Genomic DNA, 19,270 nt, shown 5'->3' with positions numbered 1-19,270 from the left:
TAGTTTTATTGTGAAACTGCGAGGCTCTAAATTGCGGAATAAACACGGAAAAAAAACTACACTTCCGGTAAGTAAACGGGATGCGCTTGTTTTGCTGCTACTGTTACGCCGGCTCGCTTACCTGGACCGTAGCGTTGCTTTAAAGTCCATGTGCACTCTCAGACGGGCAGGTCCGGTATAATATCACTCAAACCCCTGTGTAGCTTTTCAAGTGATGTTTTCTTACCATGACCTATATTAGAAGTGGTAGCGAGTCATAGCTAACATGCTGTCAATCAGGAATTAAAAACGGGTTGGCTGTTATTTTACTTTAAAAAAAATAACACATTTTGCATAATTTACTTCTCAGCACGAGCGACGCAGACTGGACTGGTTGCATTTCAATGGAGACGCTTTCAAAAACCGCTGGGGCTGATGCTACGCGGGAGAAGGTAACTAGATTTAACCTTAATTTACTCATATTATATCCCAATCCAATTCATCTTAAAGGGAAGCGATACAACTGTTGGCCACCGCGTATATCGGTGATACAGTTAGCGGTGAGCTACCTAGCAGCAGTTGCTACAACTCAGTTCGGCTGATTGTGCAGAGCTGGAGAAGTTTCACCTTAATGTGTTGATGTTATATTTGGCTTGAACCATATTGGACAAGCATCGTGCCGTAACGTTACAGTTTATGAGAGGATGAAATGCCTAAAGCTTTTAGCTGGTATGAATTGCACTTGTATTGCTTTTGATGAGGTGGCTGCTATCAATGTAATACCCCCATTACTCATTGAAAATATGCTGTGGATTTTAAATATTCACCACATGTTGTGGCACGCTGGCCGACATTTCTGCCCGTTTCTCAGCAGGAGCCGCCAGCCTCCAGGGGAGTAGTATCTGACAGCTTTTCCCTTCCATCTTATAAGGACTACCCTTCTCACCGTCCCTTCATCAACGCACTTTTGCATCACACACCCAAAACACGCTCACATCAGCCTCGTCGCCCATCCTCCCCCGGAAAGGCTTTCCCAGAGACCAGCAGTGCAGGTAACTTCAATTCATCCACTTGTGTTTCTGTTTTCGTTTCCCTTTTCAAGGTTACCATTCAGGTGCTGTGGTGTTTTAGAGCTCCATGGTAACCGCGTGTGCAACATGACGCCATGCTCCTTGAATGTCACCGACAGTGTATCCTTTCTCTCCTCCCATCCATATTTTTTCCATCAGACCACTTTACACGACAACTTTAAATGTGTTCAATCCATTCTCTTGTGTATGTGTAGAGATCTTATCTGCCCTGAGGAACCTCCAGGAGAAGATCATGAGGTTGGAGTTGGAGAAAGGACATGCAGAGCGCAGTCTGCACACTGTGGGGGAAAACGTATCTTCCACACATCTGCAGAGGGATGAAGTCACACAGAGACTCTCAGAGGATCACAGAGACCCAGATAGAGAAATACGTGGAGAATCCAACTACAACCAAGGTGGCTGCATGAATAATGAATAATACATTCTTTATCCCCCCCCCCCCCCCCCCATTGCTTATATCTCACGGTGTCTCGTTGTTCTCCAGTGTTGATCACTCACCTGGCCGCTGCAGAGTCTCGCTGTTCAAAGCTGGAGCGACAGCTGGATCACATGAGGAGGATGCTGCGCAGTGCCAAGGCAGACAGGACCAGCCTGCTCAAACAGCAGGTACACACCAAGTTCCCGAATGAACCATAAAACACAAACAACTTGTCCTTCAATGGAATGCTCCATCAGTAAAGGCTTCTGGTGTAAGAGAGAGGCAATTTGGGTGAAAAAAATTTTCCGCTTGCAGGTTTCCATGGAGACGGCCAGGTCAGCTGAAAAGCAGCCTGACACAGTTTCTGAGCAGGCCCATTTGGAGAAGCTGGAGCGACTGGAGCAGGAGTATCTTAGGCTGACACGCACACAAAACAACGCCGAGGTACAGACAAGAGCACGGCTCAGTCTGAGAGGAAATGGGCAATGTTTGGATGAGCTTACTGTAACCTGGTTGAGGTTGATTTGTTGTAAAGGATCACAAACTGAATGCTGTAGGTCAAGAAACACTGATCTAGCTCTGGTTCTTCAGCTCAGTTAAGAAATGACGTATTGTTGCACTTAAAATACTATTCTTTTTTTAATTGGGCAGTGACAAAAGGGGAAACATACTGTTGTTATTATTACAATAACAATGATAATGCATGTTGTGTTATGTCAGATGAAAATGCGGCAGCTGGAAATGAAACTACTGGAGGAGGAGCATCAGAGAAAGCTTGTCCAGGATAAGGCCAATCAGGTAACAACGTCTTCTTTAGCTTTAATCACCATCATGGTCAGTTGTGATGTTTGATATACTTGAAAGGAATCTTGTTCTATTTTTTTTTTTTTATCTACTTCTTTGTGCCAAATGTGAATTTTTAAATTCCCACTCGCTCACTTTGAAAATAATGTGTTGGTTCCTCAGCTGCAGACGGGTTTAGAGACCAATAGGATCCTGCTGCAGTCGGTGTCTCCCTGCGTGTCCAGCAGACAGTCCAAAGAGAAGAAGTCTTACTCCAAGGTAAAGAACAGCATAGGTGTGGATCAAAGCTTCAACTCCCGTTTCACACTTCTGTCCCTCATTAAAAGTAGATCTTTGAACAAATGCAACAAAACAGTTAAAGCCCAGTGCCTCTCTACAGTGTTGGTACATATCTTAAAGTCACTGATTAAAGTTGTAAGGAATTAAGTGTTTTTTTGGATATCTCGATTTACTTCTGAGATGAGGAAAAAAAACAACAACTGTCTTCTCTTTCCAGAAGTCTTCCCCACAGCAGTCGTCCTGCACACAGCCACACTATAGACTGAGCCTCAGAGATGTACCTTTTGTGGCTGGAACGGTAGTACTGTCACACGTGCACATGCAGATTTAGCCTTGGACTGCAAATAATACGTATTCAATGCTGCACCCCCTTACCTGTCCCTCTACTACCCAACATTCAGTCTGTAGGCTGCAGCCACTCCGTCCGAGCGAACGTCCAGTCAGTTCTGTCCCTCCTGAAGCGACACCAGCCGCACCTCTGCAACCGCCGCGTCCTCTGCAGCAACGCCAACGGCCACGAGACGGGCTGTCGCACGCCCTCGGACACCTCCTCCTCCTCCTCCTCCTCTGCCTCCGCTAGCGGGGGGGAGCTGTCAGAGCTGCTGCAAGCACTACAGGAGGAGCTGAGACTCATGAGCCTGTGAGTGGAGTTGCGCGTTGATCTCGACGAGCAGAGGCTTACGTAGAACAGTGGTGACACGGCAGTCTGTCTGTGTGGCAGGGAGCAGGACGAGTTGATGGGGCAGGTGGAGGCCAGCGTTGCGGACCAGGAGAGAAAGGAACTTCAGAGGGAGCAGGAGAGGCTGCTGCAGAAGATGGAGCGGAAAGGAGAGCAGATCAATAAGCTCCTCAAACACAGAACACACGTACGTTTTCACACAGAAACAATGCGGTTCACGGAAACACCAAAATGCAAATGAGAGATTTTTTTTCTCCCCCCTTTTTTATTTTTCATCTCCGCCAGATAAAGAAGTTAAGAAAGGAAGCTAATTCCAGGCGGAACTGTGGGAGTGAGCCGAGGGTGGCTTCCACAGTGTCCACTAGAGGCCGCTGTCCTGCACCAGTCAAAGTAAGACCAGGAGAACGAAGCAAGGGGAACCTGAGGCTGCTGAGGGACATGAGGGCTCTGCAGACCTCATTACGCACCTGAACACACCGCATTAGGTTCATCTGGTTGGTGCTGAATACCTATACATGGCCCATATTTCATGGGTATATGACCGATGATCCCTTGGTAAAAATATATATATTTTTTTTTCTACTGCAAAATGAAATGCATCAAAACCGACTTAAGTTTTTTTCTACCAGTCCAGCGAAAGTGAGTTTTTCTCTTAGTCATCCGTCAATTGACTTCAGAATAATTTAAAGACAGAGTTCTCCAAGTTATAATTGGTTATTCTGCTGTATTGATCTCACTTTGTGTTTAAGTCCTTTTATCAGAAAGTGGCATGAGAGTTCAGAGTGACCGCTGTATTCTTACATATCAAATTAAAAACTGGAAAATAGTGTATTCATTTTTAAGAAATCTGAAGAAGATTGTTTTAAAATAATGGACAAACTGGACTTCTGAGTCTTATAAAATATGATATATATTTTTTTCCAAATATGGGAGCTAATTTCTTCTGGTTCTACAACCTTCCTGGATTGATTGATGGTTACAGATTCTAACGTAATAACTACTCACATATTCATGGACTGGATGCAGCCACCATTGTTCAAAGAAACTGCAATGGTGACATTGTTTGATGCATTTTGACTTGCCCAATTCTTTGTGTGAAAATGTATTTCTCCAAAGAATAAAGTATTTGTGGTTGCTTATAGCGGCCAGTATTGTTTTAGAAGATCTAGAGGGATTCACTGTGCCCTATGTGAGCTGTTGATGACCCTTTGTTCGATGGCTGCGCTTATTTCTGTAGATCTACGTGGGTCTCCACTGTCGTCCTCTACTGGCAGGTGTAGTTGGCTAGAAGATGCCTTTGCTGCCGTCCGTTTAAACCCCGCCCCCTCACCCCCCCACGCCCCTTTCATAAAGAGGTGACTACTTGATCCATGGAAACCAACAACCAAAGCAAACCAGGACCTGTGAGCTGGTAACAACTTGCCGAATGGCTCTATAAACTATTTAAACATGGTACAGCGTATTTAACCGTAGCCAACACCAGTGGACGGCATCATTCATTCGCACAATGCATGACAGGACCATTCTCTCAACACAAAATATTACATTCAAGTAGATAGTATTTGCTTTGCTTGTAGCTGACATTCTTAATAATAAACTCAGTTTCTATGATGCACTTCTAATCTGATGAGCACAGAAGGTAAAAATGTTCAGTTTGTATTTTATAATTCTAATTTGCATGCAACAGAATGAACACGCTCACCAGTGATTGCGATGTACATTTAAACAAACAAAATCAGTATATCTAACAAGAGGTAAACAAGACTGTACGTCTGGACATGATCTTTCATTCAGTTCAGTGAGACTGTGTACAAACTGTTGACTATATTTGAAACGTATATTGAGAAATAGGAGTGGTGTGATATACAAATATTAATAACAGTGAAATTTAAAAATGCAATATTCTACGATGTTAAAAGACATAAAAAAAATAATTATCTAAATAATTCAGTGCCTCACAAAAGTGCTCTCAAATCTGTCTCTTATGGTAACAGACCTTTTCTACACCGCAATAAACAATTTATTCAAATGCCAAAAAGAGACAAATGCACAAAAGTTTACGATGAATTTGACACTATTCATTTTTTTCAAATTACCATATTATATATAATATAATTGTTGAGTAAAAATGTGATGTTGTGAAAGGAAGGACATTTTAGCTCATGCCTCACTGAGCTCCTGAGTTTCAACCACTGGCAAAACACAAGAAATGCAAACTGCAAAAGTTATAATAGCTTATTACCTTTTTACAATAGTTTACCCAACACTGGTTTATTTACTAAGAGGCTTTCAAACATGAAACTAGAGACGATACAGTGTTGATCACTACTCTTTAGAAACCACTGTCAAGAAGTAGGACACGCGTTAAAAAGGCACACATGACCCCTTGACTACCACATGGGGAAAATAAACAGGTCAGACGTTGCTCCCCGGGCCTGAGTCACTGGCCACAGCTGTCCGGGTCTCACTCCAAATCCACACCGCAGGTCCTCAGAGGAGTCCAGACATCGGATCCTCTCTGCTGAGGGCCTCGTGTCACATCACTGTTAACCTGGATTCCTGATGAAAACAACACCTGTAACCAGAGTGCCCCGTTTGTTTGGTCAGGTGTGACAAAATCGGTCTGCTGACTCACTCGTTGAGAGCCCAACGCACACTGAGCTAAATGAACAGGATGGTTTTCGAGGCTCATTTCACGCGTTCAAGTTTTTTTTTGATGTTTCAGGAATCTGTCTCGCTTATAGAATCCAGCTCAGTGATTTTAGGCCCGTCCTGATGTTTGGTCAGAACTGGCCGGTTGGTGTAAATGTCGTCCACAGGTAAAAGAAACGTGACCGTTTTCCCCTTGGTTCTAAAAAAGATGAAAGACACCACAAAGCTGCAATTCAGAAATATGTGTGTGCTATTGTAACAATGTATGTTTAAATACATGACAGGCCAGTACGTACCTGTCTTTGTTTACATATTCCTGCAGTGAGTGTCTGTTGGTTACTTTTTCCATTTCTCCTCTGGCTGAAATGCCATAGTTACCGCTACTATGCTGGATGCGTCCATGTAGTCTTCCCCATCCAGAGTCCCCGGTCTGTGGCCGTTCAGTCCTTCCCTCTGGCACGGTCACACTGGAGCTGATAGAGTATCTTCGGACAGTCATGACAGCGTTCTCTGTGTAATCACATCAACGCAATCACATGACTTTCCATGTTTTAATATAAAGTTAACACGTGGTTTTGTTCTTAGACCCCAATATGTTTTTTCTTTCTGTGCATTTATGTGTTAGTGTTACTGGACTGCTTTGTATAGATCCAGTATTTCTTCTTGGCCAAGACAAAAGACTGACATCTGAATATATTTGCTGTTAAACCAGCTCTTGGATTTAAGGTATTATCTCATTTAATTAGTCTGTTCTGAGATCCCATCACGTCACACAAAAACAGATCACTTTTGCCCGAGCAATACGTAGCATTAACTGTGATATTAGCAACAGTTTTAACAGCATGAACATCTCACCTTTGTATTGGCCCTCCAGGTCCGGCGCAGACGCGTTTCTCCTCAGGTTCACACTCGGGTTTTCCTCCATTCCCGCGCGATGCTCCGCTACCGGAGACACCGTGCCAGCTCCCCCTACTCCTCTTCCTCCCCATCCTCCTCCTCCTCCTCCTCTTCCTCGCTTTGCGCCAAACGACCGCCGGCCGCAGTCCCCCCGCAGCTCTCGGTTCTCCGTCTCCAGCTTGCTGATGTCGTCGCGCATCTCCAGGATGACGCGCGCCAGGCCGCGGCTGCTCTCCATGGCGCAGCGGCTGCGCTGCCAGTACCACGGCTTCCCAAAAACCGGCGGGGACTCGTGCTGCTGCGGGTTAAACATGGTGCTCCTCGGAGGCTTCTGGGGTCTTCCCGCCGTGTGCCTCCGTTTGCCTCAATCTCAGTCGAGATCTCGTTCCATGGGGAGATTATGTCGCCTTTCACCACTTGTACAGCTGAAAGGTCTCCGGTGATCGGTCCGCAGTCACAAAAGGATGTTTAATTAATCAGCCCCGGCGTCTAGTTTCAGGAACACTAAGCAGGGGTCGGAAATGAAATGTGCACTGTATTCGAGCTTGACTTACTAAACCTGCAGGAGTAGTTTATGACAATTTCTTAGGCCTGATGCTCATGTCCCCGTTGGGATTACAATATCCTCCCTCTGAAATATTAATTACATTTAAGTCTATGGGGGAAACTGAGCAGCAATTCCTCCGTTCAGATTGTAGAAGGTAGTGTATGTTCAGTTAGTATCATTTAAATGTGGTCAATTGGATCAATTTTACAAGTAAAGATTAGATTATGTCTCTGAATAGGGACATTTTAGATTTTTTGCTCAGGTGACATGGATTTGAGACGCGAGTGAGTTGGCCTGTAATTGAATCTGTAATCCGTCTAATTAATAAGCATGTTAATTGGTAGAGGTTTTAGTGGTCAATGAAGGGAGATGTTTGAAAAGAAAAACACACATGGATACAAATGAACCCTTAATAAATAAGAGAAGCGATCACTGCAACAGACATTAAATGTAGGCATGCTGCACCCAAAGGAGGAGAAGACAGAGGCTTACACTCAGTGGGATTGCATGGTCAGACGCTGCTGTGGAGCTCATGTGAACACGGGTTGTAACTCACAAAGAAAAGAGCAGACGGCTGAGAGGGTCTGAGTCCAACATGGAGGAAGATTTCACACAGCACTTAATAATATCAATATGAATATGACCCTGTGGCAGACTTTTTGTCACCCTTGACCTGCACTGAATGTTGCTGGTTCAGAGCAACCTGACCCTGGCAGAGTCTAGGCCACTGGGAGGGTGACAGGCGTACATAAGCTGCTCCGAGGACGAGAGAAACCCAATCAGGCCCCTCTTTCTAGTGCACAACATGGGCTACAGAGACGGAGGGGGGCGAGAGGGATGAGACAGAGGGAGGGGGAGAAGTGCTGATTGTCTGGAAGTGAAGGATTCAGGTCAGTGAAACTCTACGTACTCACATTCATTCGTGTGAGAATGTGTCCTAACCCTCAGATAGAAGCAGACAAGTGAGGGACAGAGAACTGCACGCTGTTTGTTGCCATCTTAATGCCAAAGTTATCCAAAGTTCAACAACCCAAGGCCTGGCATCAATAAGTAAGCAACCACTCTGCTGCTCGCTGTCGGCGCGGCCGGTAATTATGCCCAACTATTGGATAAGTGAAACCAGATCCCATGGAAAACTGTCAGTCATTTCACTTTCATTGAAATCCCCCTGTACGTGGTGACTTCCCACAATGCATTTTGTCATACATGTTTTGCCTATATTAAGTTCTGTCTATATTACTTACTATAATAAGTGAATGAAAAGAGGCCCCTATTATTCCAAATAGCATTCCCTTCTATAAACCACAAAAATCATTCTCTTCCTTTATCCAGATGTGATTGTTCACTGCCTACGTACAAGTGAAATGGGACGTCAATATGGTTACAATGAAATATGGAGGAAACAATAAAGACGGAAACCACAGCCTCTGGGTAGACATAACGGAGACGGGCTGAAGCATAGACACCAAAACAACAGCAGTGATGATGAGAGCCCACCAGCTGCGATTCACTTGGCTACTGGCTCTTTTCTGACCCTTCTGGATTTGGAATGGAAATCAATGATTTGAAACAAAGGGATTTTTTGCTACCGTAAAGTAACCGTATCTTTGCTTTCCAAGTAGTTTCTACAGAGGTGATGAGCAAAGGAAGTTTGTTTGGGCCATCTGCAACTTGACACAATGAATGCCCTTATTTTACGTTAAAATATGCCTCAAAGCACTGACCCTCTGACAATGATGATGAACAGATGACAGGTTGACCTAAAGCCAAATTATTTTCTTCTGGTTAAACCACAGTGACCTCTTATCTGGAAGCAGCAGAGCCTTTTGATGTCTTGGAATGGGCTTTCTCGCCCAAGTAGTACCACTGCATATATAAAGTTATTCTTGTGTTGTTTCCTCCTTGAAAAAATGGGAAAACATATGTAGTCCAGCTCATGGTTGAATAGATGAAAGCTGGAATAGCTGCACTCAATTTCATTTTAGAAAGCTATTTTACCAAACTCAAATCTGGATTAAGGCGATTGACATAGTGAGCATCATAAACTACAGTTCAATGTCCTTATGAAAGAATGGTACACGGACATGTGGATGAAGTGGAACGTGATGTAGTATAATAAGGAGTTTTGGACATTAACAAAATTTTATTTAAATGTTATACATAAAACTTTAGTTTTTGTTCTTTTTTTAAATTCAGCTAAACAAATATTTATATATTGTATATTTTATAAAAAGAAGCGTTCAAACGTTTTAAATATTAATATTTCTTATTTACAATTCAAAACAGTACAGGAAATAATAACAGTAACAATGCAATTTCAATCATAAAAATGTTACAAAACATACTTTGTTTTTGTTTTTTGAAAATTGGCAAGCTGATATTTCCAGAACGTTAGCAAGGATAAAAAGTGTGAAGCTGCTCTACATTCAAACAAGAACTGGAGGTGCGTTCAACTCTTCAGATCCTTCGGTAGTTAAAAAAAACCCTCTAATCCAATGTTGTTTTTTTTCACCATAGTAATCTTACAAGATCCCCTAAAATAGCTTAAAGTCTAATGATATTCCACAGAAAAACGCTACATTTTTAGACGCACGCGGCTGAACGCACCTCGAGCTCAGTAAGGTCACTGATCTCTAAAGGGACTGGGCTGTTGAGAGAAGGCGCATGTTGGGAGCTTGTGTGCATGTGTACATGTTCAGCATGTGCACCACGAGGGCATCAGTCGGCGTGTAAGCGGATGAATCAGTTGGCGGAGGGGAGAGGGGGGGGTAAATCCATACAACACATGGATCGCGTCTCTAAAAACCATAACAAACGGTAGTAGCTAACAGTCCAGCAGCCTGGCCTCTATTACTGCAGTCAACGTTCAACGACAGGACCACGACTATCACGACCACAGTCTACACACTTCTTCTGCCCCTTGTTTTCTCTACACTCCCCGTCAGTCACAGTTCCACTAGTCTCCTGCTGCTGCTTCTTCTTCTTCTTGCAGCAGGAGGCAACTACAGTCAAAAGCAAGCAAATGAGCCTCAAACGGGAGGCTCAAACGGGAACTCCAAAGCCCATTCATGAAAAAAAATAAAATAAAAAAGTTCTTCAGTCTAGTGGCCGTTCAGTAGGCGCTGTGCCGTTCCGTTCCTGGTTGTCTTGTGTGAGGAATCTGGACAGGAGCAAGAAGAAAGAGCTTGCATTGGAACATGAAAATTCACACGTATCGAGACTCTGGGATAAATTGGCTGACAAATGGGTGGAAGATGGAAGTGGTTTCAGAAAGTAGCAAGGCGACAAGGAGGCGTCTTTAATGAAGGGAAACTGATGACGGGACATACCGGTCTTAGAAAGAGTGGACAGAGAGCTGTTAGAGAGAGAGGAGGCACTGCCAGCAAGAAGGCTTTTTTGTAGCTGCAATGAAAAGAAGGTGGAAAAGAAGTAGATGAAACCGTGAAGTAAAAAAACAGAAAGTGGATCCACGTGAGAGATTGGTGACGCGCTTAATGGCAATGAGGAGATAACACGAGTCATCGGTCACTGCGCAGCGAGACCTGTTCGTTCATGACGGCGGACAGCTCCGTCAGCATGTCCCGGTAGTGAGCTCTCATCTCCTCCTGGTACTCCAGCTGGTCCTCCTTGATCAGACGCTCATTCACGTTCAAAGCCTGACCGCAGGCTTCTGCAAACTGCCTGTAGGGGCGAAACAAAGTCTTGGTGATCACAATCAATGCAATTCAACCGAATCGTTACGCATCCGAGGAGGTTTTCTTTCATTTCATCTGCATTTCTAAATCATAATGTGCAAATTGATAATGACGTGTATGAATATGATAAAAAAGGAACTGACTTTGATAAAGGTATTCCTGTATTGTTTGCAATATATTTCCCCTTTTTTTTTATGTACTAGACTGTTTGACTTATTTTATTGGTCTTTGCAATTATTTATTATTTTCATATATGTAAGTGCGGAACAATTATTCTGAGTAGATTTGTGCATATTGACATCTGTAGTGGATTTAGCTCGAAAACAGCCTTCAACACCATAAAAGCAAGTGAAATGAATGTGTGCAGACAATCAAACTACGGAGAACAGAGGTATATAGTAATACACCTGTTTTGTTCTTGTGTTGAATTTCCCATTTTTGACACATTCCCAGTGTACAAAGAATAACAATCTCTGACCTGAAGATCTCCTTGAGAAGCTTGACCTGGTTGTCCGGGTATTTCTTGGCGTTCTTCTCTTCTAAAAACGCCCTGGCGTAAGCCATGGGCCCTGCGTTGACCTGCGAAAGGGATACTCAGGTGAGACAAAACAAAGGAAACCCATTCAAACCGCAACCCTATTTTTTTCCCCCACCTTGACGCTGACGCTGCCCTGCAGCTTCAGCTGCAGCCGGATCATGTCCACCTCCTCCATATTGCAGAGCTGGTTGAGCTCAGAGACTTTATGTGACATCTCATCGATGGCCACCTCGATCGGGTTCATTTCTGTGCTCTGCTGCTCCACCACCTGGATACGCTTCTTTAGGTAGGGGAAACTGGAGCTGGCTGTTGGGAGACAAACAACAATCCACTCATCAGACCAACTTCACGGTACCCTTTCTGACCGCTCTAAGGCCTACATTTCAAAGACAGTTGTCCTTATTGTATTACAGGGGGTTAAAGTGGCAACGGAATAATTACTGGTCAGTATGGTGCGTCTCTTGCACTGCTCCTCCACGTCCCCGTGCTTCTTTCCAGACAGGGTGAACGGCGTTTCGAATACGAAGCGGTTGATGTTGTGGTGCCTCTCAAAATCGGTCCTTTTGTCCTGTTGTTCCTTCTCGTCAAAGTAGGGCACCACGTACGTTACCTGAATGTACGCAAACTTGGGGTCCAAGTCTTTAGGGTTGACCTGTTTTTAAGCGAGCAATAGTGAATGTCCACAAATTCCCCAATAACTGGTTATAATAGCAGGTAGGCAAATCATTCAGTTAAACCGGCCACCTACCTTATTGGAGTCCTGGATCATTTTGACATTATCGGCTCCAAACTTGTCCGAGTAGAGTTTGAGTAATCTCTGGGAGATCTCCGACAGCCCTGTCAGCTTCGGCTCTTTGTAGATGAACTCTTTGCTCTCCTCTTCCTCAAAGAAACCCTACCGGAGCACATCAACACTCGGGTTACCGCTGCCGTCCAAACGTATGGCGGCATTCATGCAACAGGAGTTTACCACGTGGATGTTGCCTTTGCTCTCAAAACATATACATGTCAGTGTGATTTTATGTTGCCCCCTAGCGGCGTCCTGGGTCACTGGCTAGAGAACAACTCAAGGTGTCAGGGGTTATGCTCTGGACGGGAGAGTTCAGAGGTCACATTTATAAGAGCAGCCTTGGAGGAAAACGTCAGAAGGTGACTGTGGTTTATTAAATAGTTATTTTCTTGTCCGCGGTGGCTTTTGGACAACAGGTCTTCTTAACGTTTTGGGGAGAAAACAACATCTTCATTGGAGATTAAGGGGAAGTAAAATGGACCACAGCAAGCTTGAAACAATCCCCTTAACAGGGTGAGAGCAGCAGATGTTAATAGTGGTAGAAGGAGAAGAGAGGTCAAAGTGGTTAGCACTGAGGAAAAATGGAAAATCAAAGACATACAGAACTTACCACAATCTTGATATAGAATTTATTTTTTTGTAAAGGAAGAAAAGAGCAGACGGAAGAATTAAGGACACAGGACTCAGTAAATAAAGACTGTACCTCTCTCCTTCCTTTTTTTTCCAACAATGAAAAGATTTTCATTCTCATCGGAGTATTAAACTTGACATCTGAGCTCTGAAATTGCTCTATGGATTTATTATCCCTGCATTAGTAAATAGGCACTCGAGAAAAAATCCTGAGAAAACCTGTTAACCAATTCTAAACAATTAGTTCACCAAAACAACAATATAAAAAGAAAAAAAAGAAAATATTGCAATCTTTGATGGCATCTAGCTTTTAGCATCTAACACTGTTTCCTTTTTTCTAGAGGTACTGATCTTTACCACAGAGACTACCAGCTCGGTTTGAGACTAACCAGTAAATGTAGCAGCTAGAAGCTGTTTCTCATTTCATTGAGAGGAATATTGTTGACAGTGGTTCCTTTTAATTCATTTTATACAGAACCACCAAGAAACTAAACATTGGGGAGATCCATTTTACAAGTTGCAGTTCTGCTAAGGCATAGATTAAACATTAAGTATTTCATTATTGTGGAACCAAAATGTTTCACATTTTTCATTTCTCATTAGACCATTACACTTAAATCCAAGTTTAAGTTAAATGTATGTACATTATAAAACACAGAGACATTTGGTACCAAACTAAGCCTGTCAAATCTGCCCGCGGTTGAGTCTCAGTTTCTTTTTGTTGTGCTGTGACCTGAGAAGTGTGCGTGTACAGAGGGTCGCTCACCTGTCCATAGAAAGCTACACGGTAGTAGCGACCGAAGAGCCTCTTTTCTGAGTTCACCACCTCGGTCACCTTCAGGTAGGAGCGATGGATGTCGTAGTACAGCTCCGACAGCCTCTGTGGTGACGCAACAACACACACACACACACACACACACGTCAGGTCCCACTTAGCTCAGCGTTTTTACACATTTACAAAGAGTACAAACCGGCTAAATAGTTACCTTGAAATCCCTTCTCTTCTCAAAAACAGCAATCACAGGTTTGTTGATGTCGGCGATGAGCTCGTGTCGCTCTGATTTCCACAGGAAGTCCACACACAACTCCAGCTGCTCTACCAGAGTGTCCTACACAGGTCAGCGGGAGGGATGTTAGAGACAAAGACACGGATGTTGCTGAACTTGCACTAATGGTTCTGGTAATCAAATGCTACGTGAAAAATCAAAAAAGGGACATTGGTCGTGTGCAAAGCTAGTCGATTTGATGTGCTTTAGGGTTGAAGGCCAACACTCACTTCAGTATAGGGCGTGTCTTGTGTACCAGCGTCTTCTTTCATGGCCCCCTCCTCCTTCACGTTGGGGCTGATGCACAAAAACGCTGCCCAGCCCATCGAAAATGACGCTGGGATTTCAAGGAAGGGATTTGAGCAGGTTAGCGAGTGAAAGGATATCAACTTAGGCTCCATTTATGCTCAGCAAAAATCCAAATTCTCAGATCATGATGAAAAACGTAAAACTATTTCAACATCAAGCATTCCTCAAAACTCGTACCATCTTAGCAGACTAAATAAAACGGGGTGTGTTTCATATCAAACCTTAGTGGAACTAAAAATCTTATCCCGCTAGACATGAGTGAACAGTGAAGGTCAAACAACGAGGGAAATGTAGTGATAACCGGACACAATCACCGTAAAGACGAGAAAAGCGGCCCATAAGAAATTGATCAGAAACCTTATTCAACCCCGGAGGGGAAAAGGATTTAATCTGATACCTAATTCCCCTTCAATCCAAACCATGTCTACCCGTCAATATCAAAACCTGCCACCCAGTGGCGGGAGGTTAAAGCATGTCCTTTGTCTGTCCATCCTGATCTTCTGAACTCCCATCCCCACCACCCAGCAGGCCCCAGGCGCACACACTCACTGTCTTGATCTCGGGAGGCAGTTAGTAAGGAGCTACAGTTAAAGACAGGGCTTTCTTCAGGGGACACACTGGACATCCTGGCCTTGTCAGCTCTCCAGTAGCCTGTTTGGTAGGAGGGGAGGAGGAGGAGGAGGAGCACGAGGGTTTTACAAGGTCCACTTGCTTACGCACAAGGACAAGGCTCGCGGCTCAGCCGAGCTGCTGGCACGCCGTGCTAGCTATTAGCACACAGGCTCAGCGTGCAAAGTGCATGCAAAAACATCACAGACACGCACAGGAAAAGATTGGCACATGCTGTAGCCTATGAGGAAGCACATGGGATAACTAAAATTTTTGCAGATAGAGCAACATGCAGCACAGCTAAATGGGTAGACATCAATCGCTGGTTCTACAAGAAGTCATGGGAAAGAATGGTATTGGGATGCAAAGAAGGATCTCTACATCCATTTGGCAACATGGGAATCCATCATCATCCCCCATCAGTTCCTAATTCATCCCGGCCACACAAAAACACACTAGAGGCACACATGTCAACCCCCACAAGGAGGCGGAGTGATGCTATAAGTTGTTTTCAGAGAGCTGAGACCATGTTAGCAGAGAGAAAGAGAGGATTGCTGATTGAAAAAAGATGGCGGTGATCAGACTTTTCATGTTCGCAGAGATGCACACACGGGCAGCAATTTCATAGCAAATCCGTAAACACATGCAAAGTGTAAAGTTAAAGCGGCAGTATGTGTGCACCAACCTCTCCTCTTCAGCGATTCAGCAATCAAGGCTGAGATGTGGATGTAGCACATGGCAGCCTGAGGGTAAAATCACACATTACAACCAAATTCACTTCTCAACTTCATTAAAAACATTTAAAAAAAAAGCATTTTTGAAGTTTCAGAAGACAGACCCTCAATAGCATATCATGTCTAACCTCTGACAGATCGCCGTTGCGTCCGTGAACCTTCGCCATGCTCTCCAGCCAGGTGCACCGAAGCTCAGGGGTGCTGGCGTAGGAGTTGGCCAAACTGTATTGAAGATCCACCAGCATCTCTGGATCCTTCTCATGCTCCTTCATTTGTGCTGTGGCCATCAGAACCGTTCTGATCCGCTTGGTCAGGTCTTTCACCTCAGCGGGGAATGGAGTGTTCTGCAGAAGAAACGTGTTGGCAACATTCATTTTTATTCAAACAAGAAAAAAAGAAAAAAAATGTCTTAATACTGTAAATCATGGTCAATTATAATAAAATGTCTATACCTTGAGTGGTGCATCTCCGTTGGCGAAGTTGTTAATGATAGCTAGCGACTGCTGAAATCTCGAGCCGCCGATGCCAGCATCTGCTATCAACTGGCTCACTGCCTTGATAACCTGATTTGGAATGAGACTCGTGGGGTAAGGACTATGTCACAATTAAGAAAATAAATAAAAATAGAATTGTAGATGAAATAGACATGGTCTCACTGACCTGCAGGTGGGAGCGGACTATCGACTTGCCCTTGGTGAATTCAAAGTTTTTCCTCATGAAAAAATACAGCAAGGCGGCTGCCTCCGTCTGGGTGGAGCTGGAGCGATGGTTACAGCACTTGAGGATTTCATAGCACAGACAGCCACACAGGTCTGCCTTACCCTGGAAGAACGCACTGGGGAACTACATGGACAGAGAGAGGGATGCAGAGGCAATCACACATGAGGGAAAACGACTCTTCCTCTAGATGCTGTATGTTTACATGAATTTTGCTGGACCTTTTGCACAAAGAGCCTGAGTCCAGCGAAGACGTGCCGTAGAGTGGCGGTTGATTGGTTGATCTGAAAGAAGAGCAAGTAGGTGTCCAGCACCTTCTTCATCAGAGCGTTTTGTCCTTCATCCAGCAACAGCTGCTTCTGTAGACATGGATATCAGAAGACAAACTTTCAAATGTCATCTGTTTTTGACGAGACAATAAAGAAAAAAAAAAAGGACCGGGCACCAGGTGGCAGTAGAGTAGCATTAGCTTGGCTTTAAAATGTGCACAAAAATCTGCATCACCCACAATGCAACTAGTCTATGAAAATTCAAGGTGGACAACATTTTTTTTTATAGATTGTTGTGTTGGTTTCAATCAAGACTACAGAAATTAAACTGTAATATAAACTAATTCCACAGTTTAAAATGTTGTTTATATGTCATTTATTTTTGAGTACACTACTGTATATATATGTATAATCCCTGTTACTATGAAATCCAGAGGCCAGTACAATATACACTTACTATACAGAACACAACACAGATGGAAATAGATTCCTCTTAACATTAGAAAGTAGATGACACAAACATTAGGTGTGTGGTGTGAACTGTAGCTTCAGATTGTAAACTATGAAAGGACCAAAGACCTTGTGATGGTGAACAAAGAGCTCCAGTACATCCAGCACAGTGAGGGCCACCTCTGTGGACAAGTTTGCCTCGATATCTGTGGGACTCAGCGTGTCCCCATCCTGAATGTTCCCGTCTGGAAACAGGATGGGATGTCAATAACGCAAATCCATATCAGGTACTTAATATTCATCTCAGTCAAATGTGTGCCGGGTGTGTGAGTGCTACCTGTCTCCATCATCTGCAGCAGCTTTGGGTTGGTGAGCGCATTCTTGCTCCTTATGATGGGCATGGTTTGGGAGCGAGCGTGCCGGTGACCATCCCCTCCAGATGACGCCATCCTGGATGCATCAGCAGGGATCAGCAGTTTGATCCAATACTTGTTCAAAGACATACTGCAGTAAATGCACATCTAATCCATCTCTATTGTAGAAGGAGGCTAAATATTAAAAGCATCCATGTCCCAAGGACATGCTGTTATTGGGTGTCTTTTAACACATGGGAGGACAGAGACGAATACAAATTACACCAAACACCAAAGGTATGAGGAGGAACATGCTGAGAACGCAGTTACAGTCTATAACATGGAAACACAAGGTGGTCACATCGATGATGAATATACACAAGGGCAAGAATGTATTTATCTAAACCTAAGCGTTGTTGTAGTTTGTACCTCCGTTCAAATAGTCTGGAATTTCAAGTTATTTAAGAGAATATTTACATTTGGAGCCAATCAACATACATCATTAGGAACCATTTTCTTTAACCAAAGGCCCTTTGAATAGCTTAGCTAACGTGGCCACGGTGTTTTCCTGGTGGAGGGTGATTACCATTGTGGGAAGAGGCTGGAGGGATGAGAGGACTGGGAGGGGTGGTTAGAGACCTTCAGGGTGCCATTGGCCTGGGTGGACTGGGCCAGCTTTACTGCCGCTGCTAGCTTCCTGTGCACGAGCCAATCACATCAAAGCTAACATTAGTCAGTCTAGTTGAGGTCATCATCGTTTGGTGTCTTTCAGTAATCAGTCAAATTAACTATGTGGGGCATGCTGATAGCTAAGCATGACTGCACTTAATAAAAAAATAGACCTCAGAGCTTACATGTACACATGTTTGCAATTGGGTGATACTGTTGCATGTTTATAGCAACTAGGTCACATTGTATTCCTATAAGGCTGAATGAAATACTAAAAGCATAAAAGGGTCCAATTTGCCCGTGGCGTGAAGAGAGCGGCTAAAGTCAAACAGAAAGAACAAACAACTTGTATAGACGGGGGAGGTCAGCCAGATGGAAAGGTTAGAGGCGTAGCAGGGTCAATGGTTTTAGTTTGCCATTACTGTGTAAACGTCATATCAACTCTCGGGGGAGTGTTAGTGGAGAGCGTAGGCTTGAAGTCGGCATTAACGGTGGACAGCAGCTAGATTAGGATGTATGGATGAGATGAGACTGATCGACAGTTAAGCTGTTCGACATAGCATATTCTCATAATGCCTAAATGAAGCTTGATCCACCCTAAGCACGTGGTGCCTTGGCCGGTCCAAAGAAAGACGGCACCGGTGTGTGAAACCATCAAGGAGACAGAGGGCTACAAGGTGGACATGCAGCATCGTGGACATGCAGGCGACTGTGTTACAGGACGCAAAGCGCAAACAACACTGCACCACGATGAGTAACAAAGAACAACACATGAAGGGTTACTTGATGCAACAGAAACATCAATAAATGTGCAGCCGCACTGACAATCCATTATCAGCTGATGCATTCACAGAGAAGGAGGACACGAGGCATGCACTGTGGTGAAACGCAAGGGCCAAGAGGGGGAAAACATCACAATTCATTAGTTTGTGTCATGTAGTGCATATTGTGAATGCGCATGAGTGTTTGAATATTGGCCAGAGTCTAAAATATGTTCTAAATCAAGGAAGCGAGGCTCCCTCAACCACAGAGGGAAAAACAGGATAAATAGGAAGAATGTCCGGGATTAAAGTGCAGCATTCTGGGCCAACTTTAAAGGCCCCGACAACCTGTTT

The 19,270-nt window shown here is 44.0% G+C and overlaps 3 protein-coding genes across 11 annotated transcripts in view; 1 reads left to right on the top strand and 2 right to left on the bottom strand.

The window, feature by feature from the left end:
- Positions 1-85: 85 nt before the first annotated feature.
- Positions 86-4,938, top strand: cep57 (centrosomal protein 57). 3 transcript variants are annotated; one of them, XM_037464759.2, is made up of 11 exons: positions 86-431; positions 911-1,031; positions 1,265-1,465; positions 1,555-1,676; positions 1,804-1,932; positions 2,209-2,286; positions 2,455-2,550; positions 2,789-2,869; positions 2,973-3,211; positions 3,293-3,437; positions 3,536-4,938. In XM_037464759.2, exons 1-11 carry the CDS (start codon positions 384-386, stop codon positions 3,719-3,721), a joined length of 1,446 nt encoding a protein of 481 aa, XP_037320656.2. In that variant the 5' UTR covers positions 86-383; the 3' UTR covers positions 3,722-4,938. The 3 variants fall into 3 exon arrangements, with proteins under 3 accessions (XP_037320656.2, XP_037320655.2, XP_037320654.2); XM_037464758.2 differs by having other exon boundaries at positions 851-1,031; positions 2,792-2,869; XM_037464757.2 differs by having other exon boundaries at positions 851-1,031.
- A 3-nt stretch (positions 4,939-4,941) lies between these two features.
- On the bottom strand, positions 4,942-7,410 carry LOC119213751 (putative coiled-coil domain-containing protein 195). The gene is made up of 3 exons (XM_037464801.2): positions 6,758-7,410; positions 6,199-6,412; positions 4,942-6,101 (listed from the first exon to the last, which is right to left on the bottom strand). Exons 1-3 carry the CDS (start codon positions 7,110-7,112, stop codon positions 5,972-5,974), a joined length of 699 nt encoding a protein of 232 aa, XP_037320698.2. The 5' UTR covers positions 7,113-7,410; the 3' UTR covers positions 4,942-5,971.
- A 2,066-nt stretch (positions 7,411-9,476) lies between these two features.
- Positions 9,477-19,270, bottom strand: part of dock10 (dedicator of cytokinesis 10) — a 51,330-nt gene continuing 41,536 nt past the window's right edge. For 4 of the 7 annotated variants that reach the window (XM_062561166.1, XM_037458838.2, XM_062561165.1 and 1 more), the window contains 19 exons: positions 18,073-18,183; positions 17,471-17,583; positions 17,263-17,378; positions 16,636-16,773; positions 16,358-16,540; positions 16,150-16,260; positions 15,826-16,041; positions 15,649-15,706; positions 14,904-15,005; positions 14,276-14,382; positions 13,986-14,108; positions 13,766-13,879; positions 12,328-12,474; positions 12,021-12,231; positions 11,695-11,885; positions 11,520-11,620; positions 10,889-11,027; positions 10,676-10,748; positions 9,477-10,506 (listed from right to left, as the gene is read on the bottom strand). In XM_062561166.1, coding sequence (XP_062417150.1) covers positions 10,448-10,506; positions 10,676-10,748; positions 10,889-11,027; positions 11,520-11,620; positions 11,695-11,885; positions 12,021-12,231; positions 12,328-12,474; positions 13,766-13,879; positions 13,986-14,108; positions 14,276-14,382; positions 14,904-15,005; positions 15,649-15,706; positions 15,826-16,041; positions 16,150-16,260; positions 16,358-16,540; positions 16,636-16,773; positions 17,263-17,378; positions 17,471-17,583; positions 18,073-18,183 — 2,413 coding nt within the window. In that variant the 3' untranslated portion in view covers positions 9,477-10,447. The remainder of the gene's footprint in view (positions 10,507-10,675; positions 10,749-10,888; positions 11,028-11,519; positions 11,621-11,694; positions 11,886-12,020; positions 12,232-12,327; positions 12,475-13,765; positions 13,880-13,985; positions 14,109-14,275; positions 14,383-14,903; positions 15,006-15,648; positions 15,707-15,825; positions 16,042-16,149; positions 16,261-16,357; positions 16,541-16,635; positions 16,774-17,262; positions 17,379-17,470; positions 17,584-18,072; positions 18,184-19,270) is intronic. The other 3 variants (XM_037458896.2, XM_062561168.1, XM_037458879.2) reach the window with 3 other exon arrangements.

Source organism: Pungitius pungitius, chromosome 3 (assembly GCF_949316345.1).
Source record: "Pungitius pungitius chromosome 3, fPunPun2.1, whole genome shotgun sequence".
Lineage (NCBI taxonomy): Eukaryota > Metazoa > Chordata > Actinopteri > Perciformes > Gasterosteidae > Pungitius > Pungitius pungitius.
The sequence above is the reverse complement of the archived record's forward strand: the minus strand, read 5'-3'. Positions and strand labels throughout refer to the sequence as shown.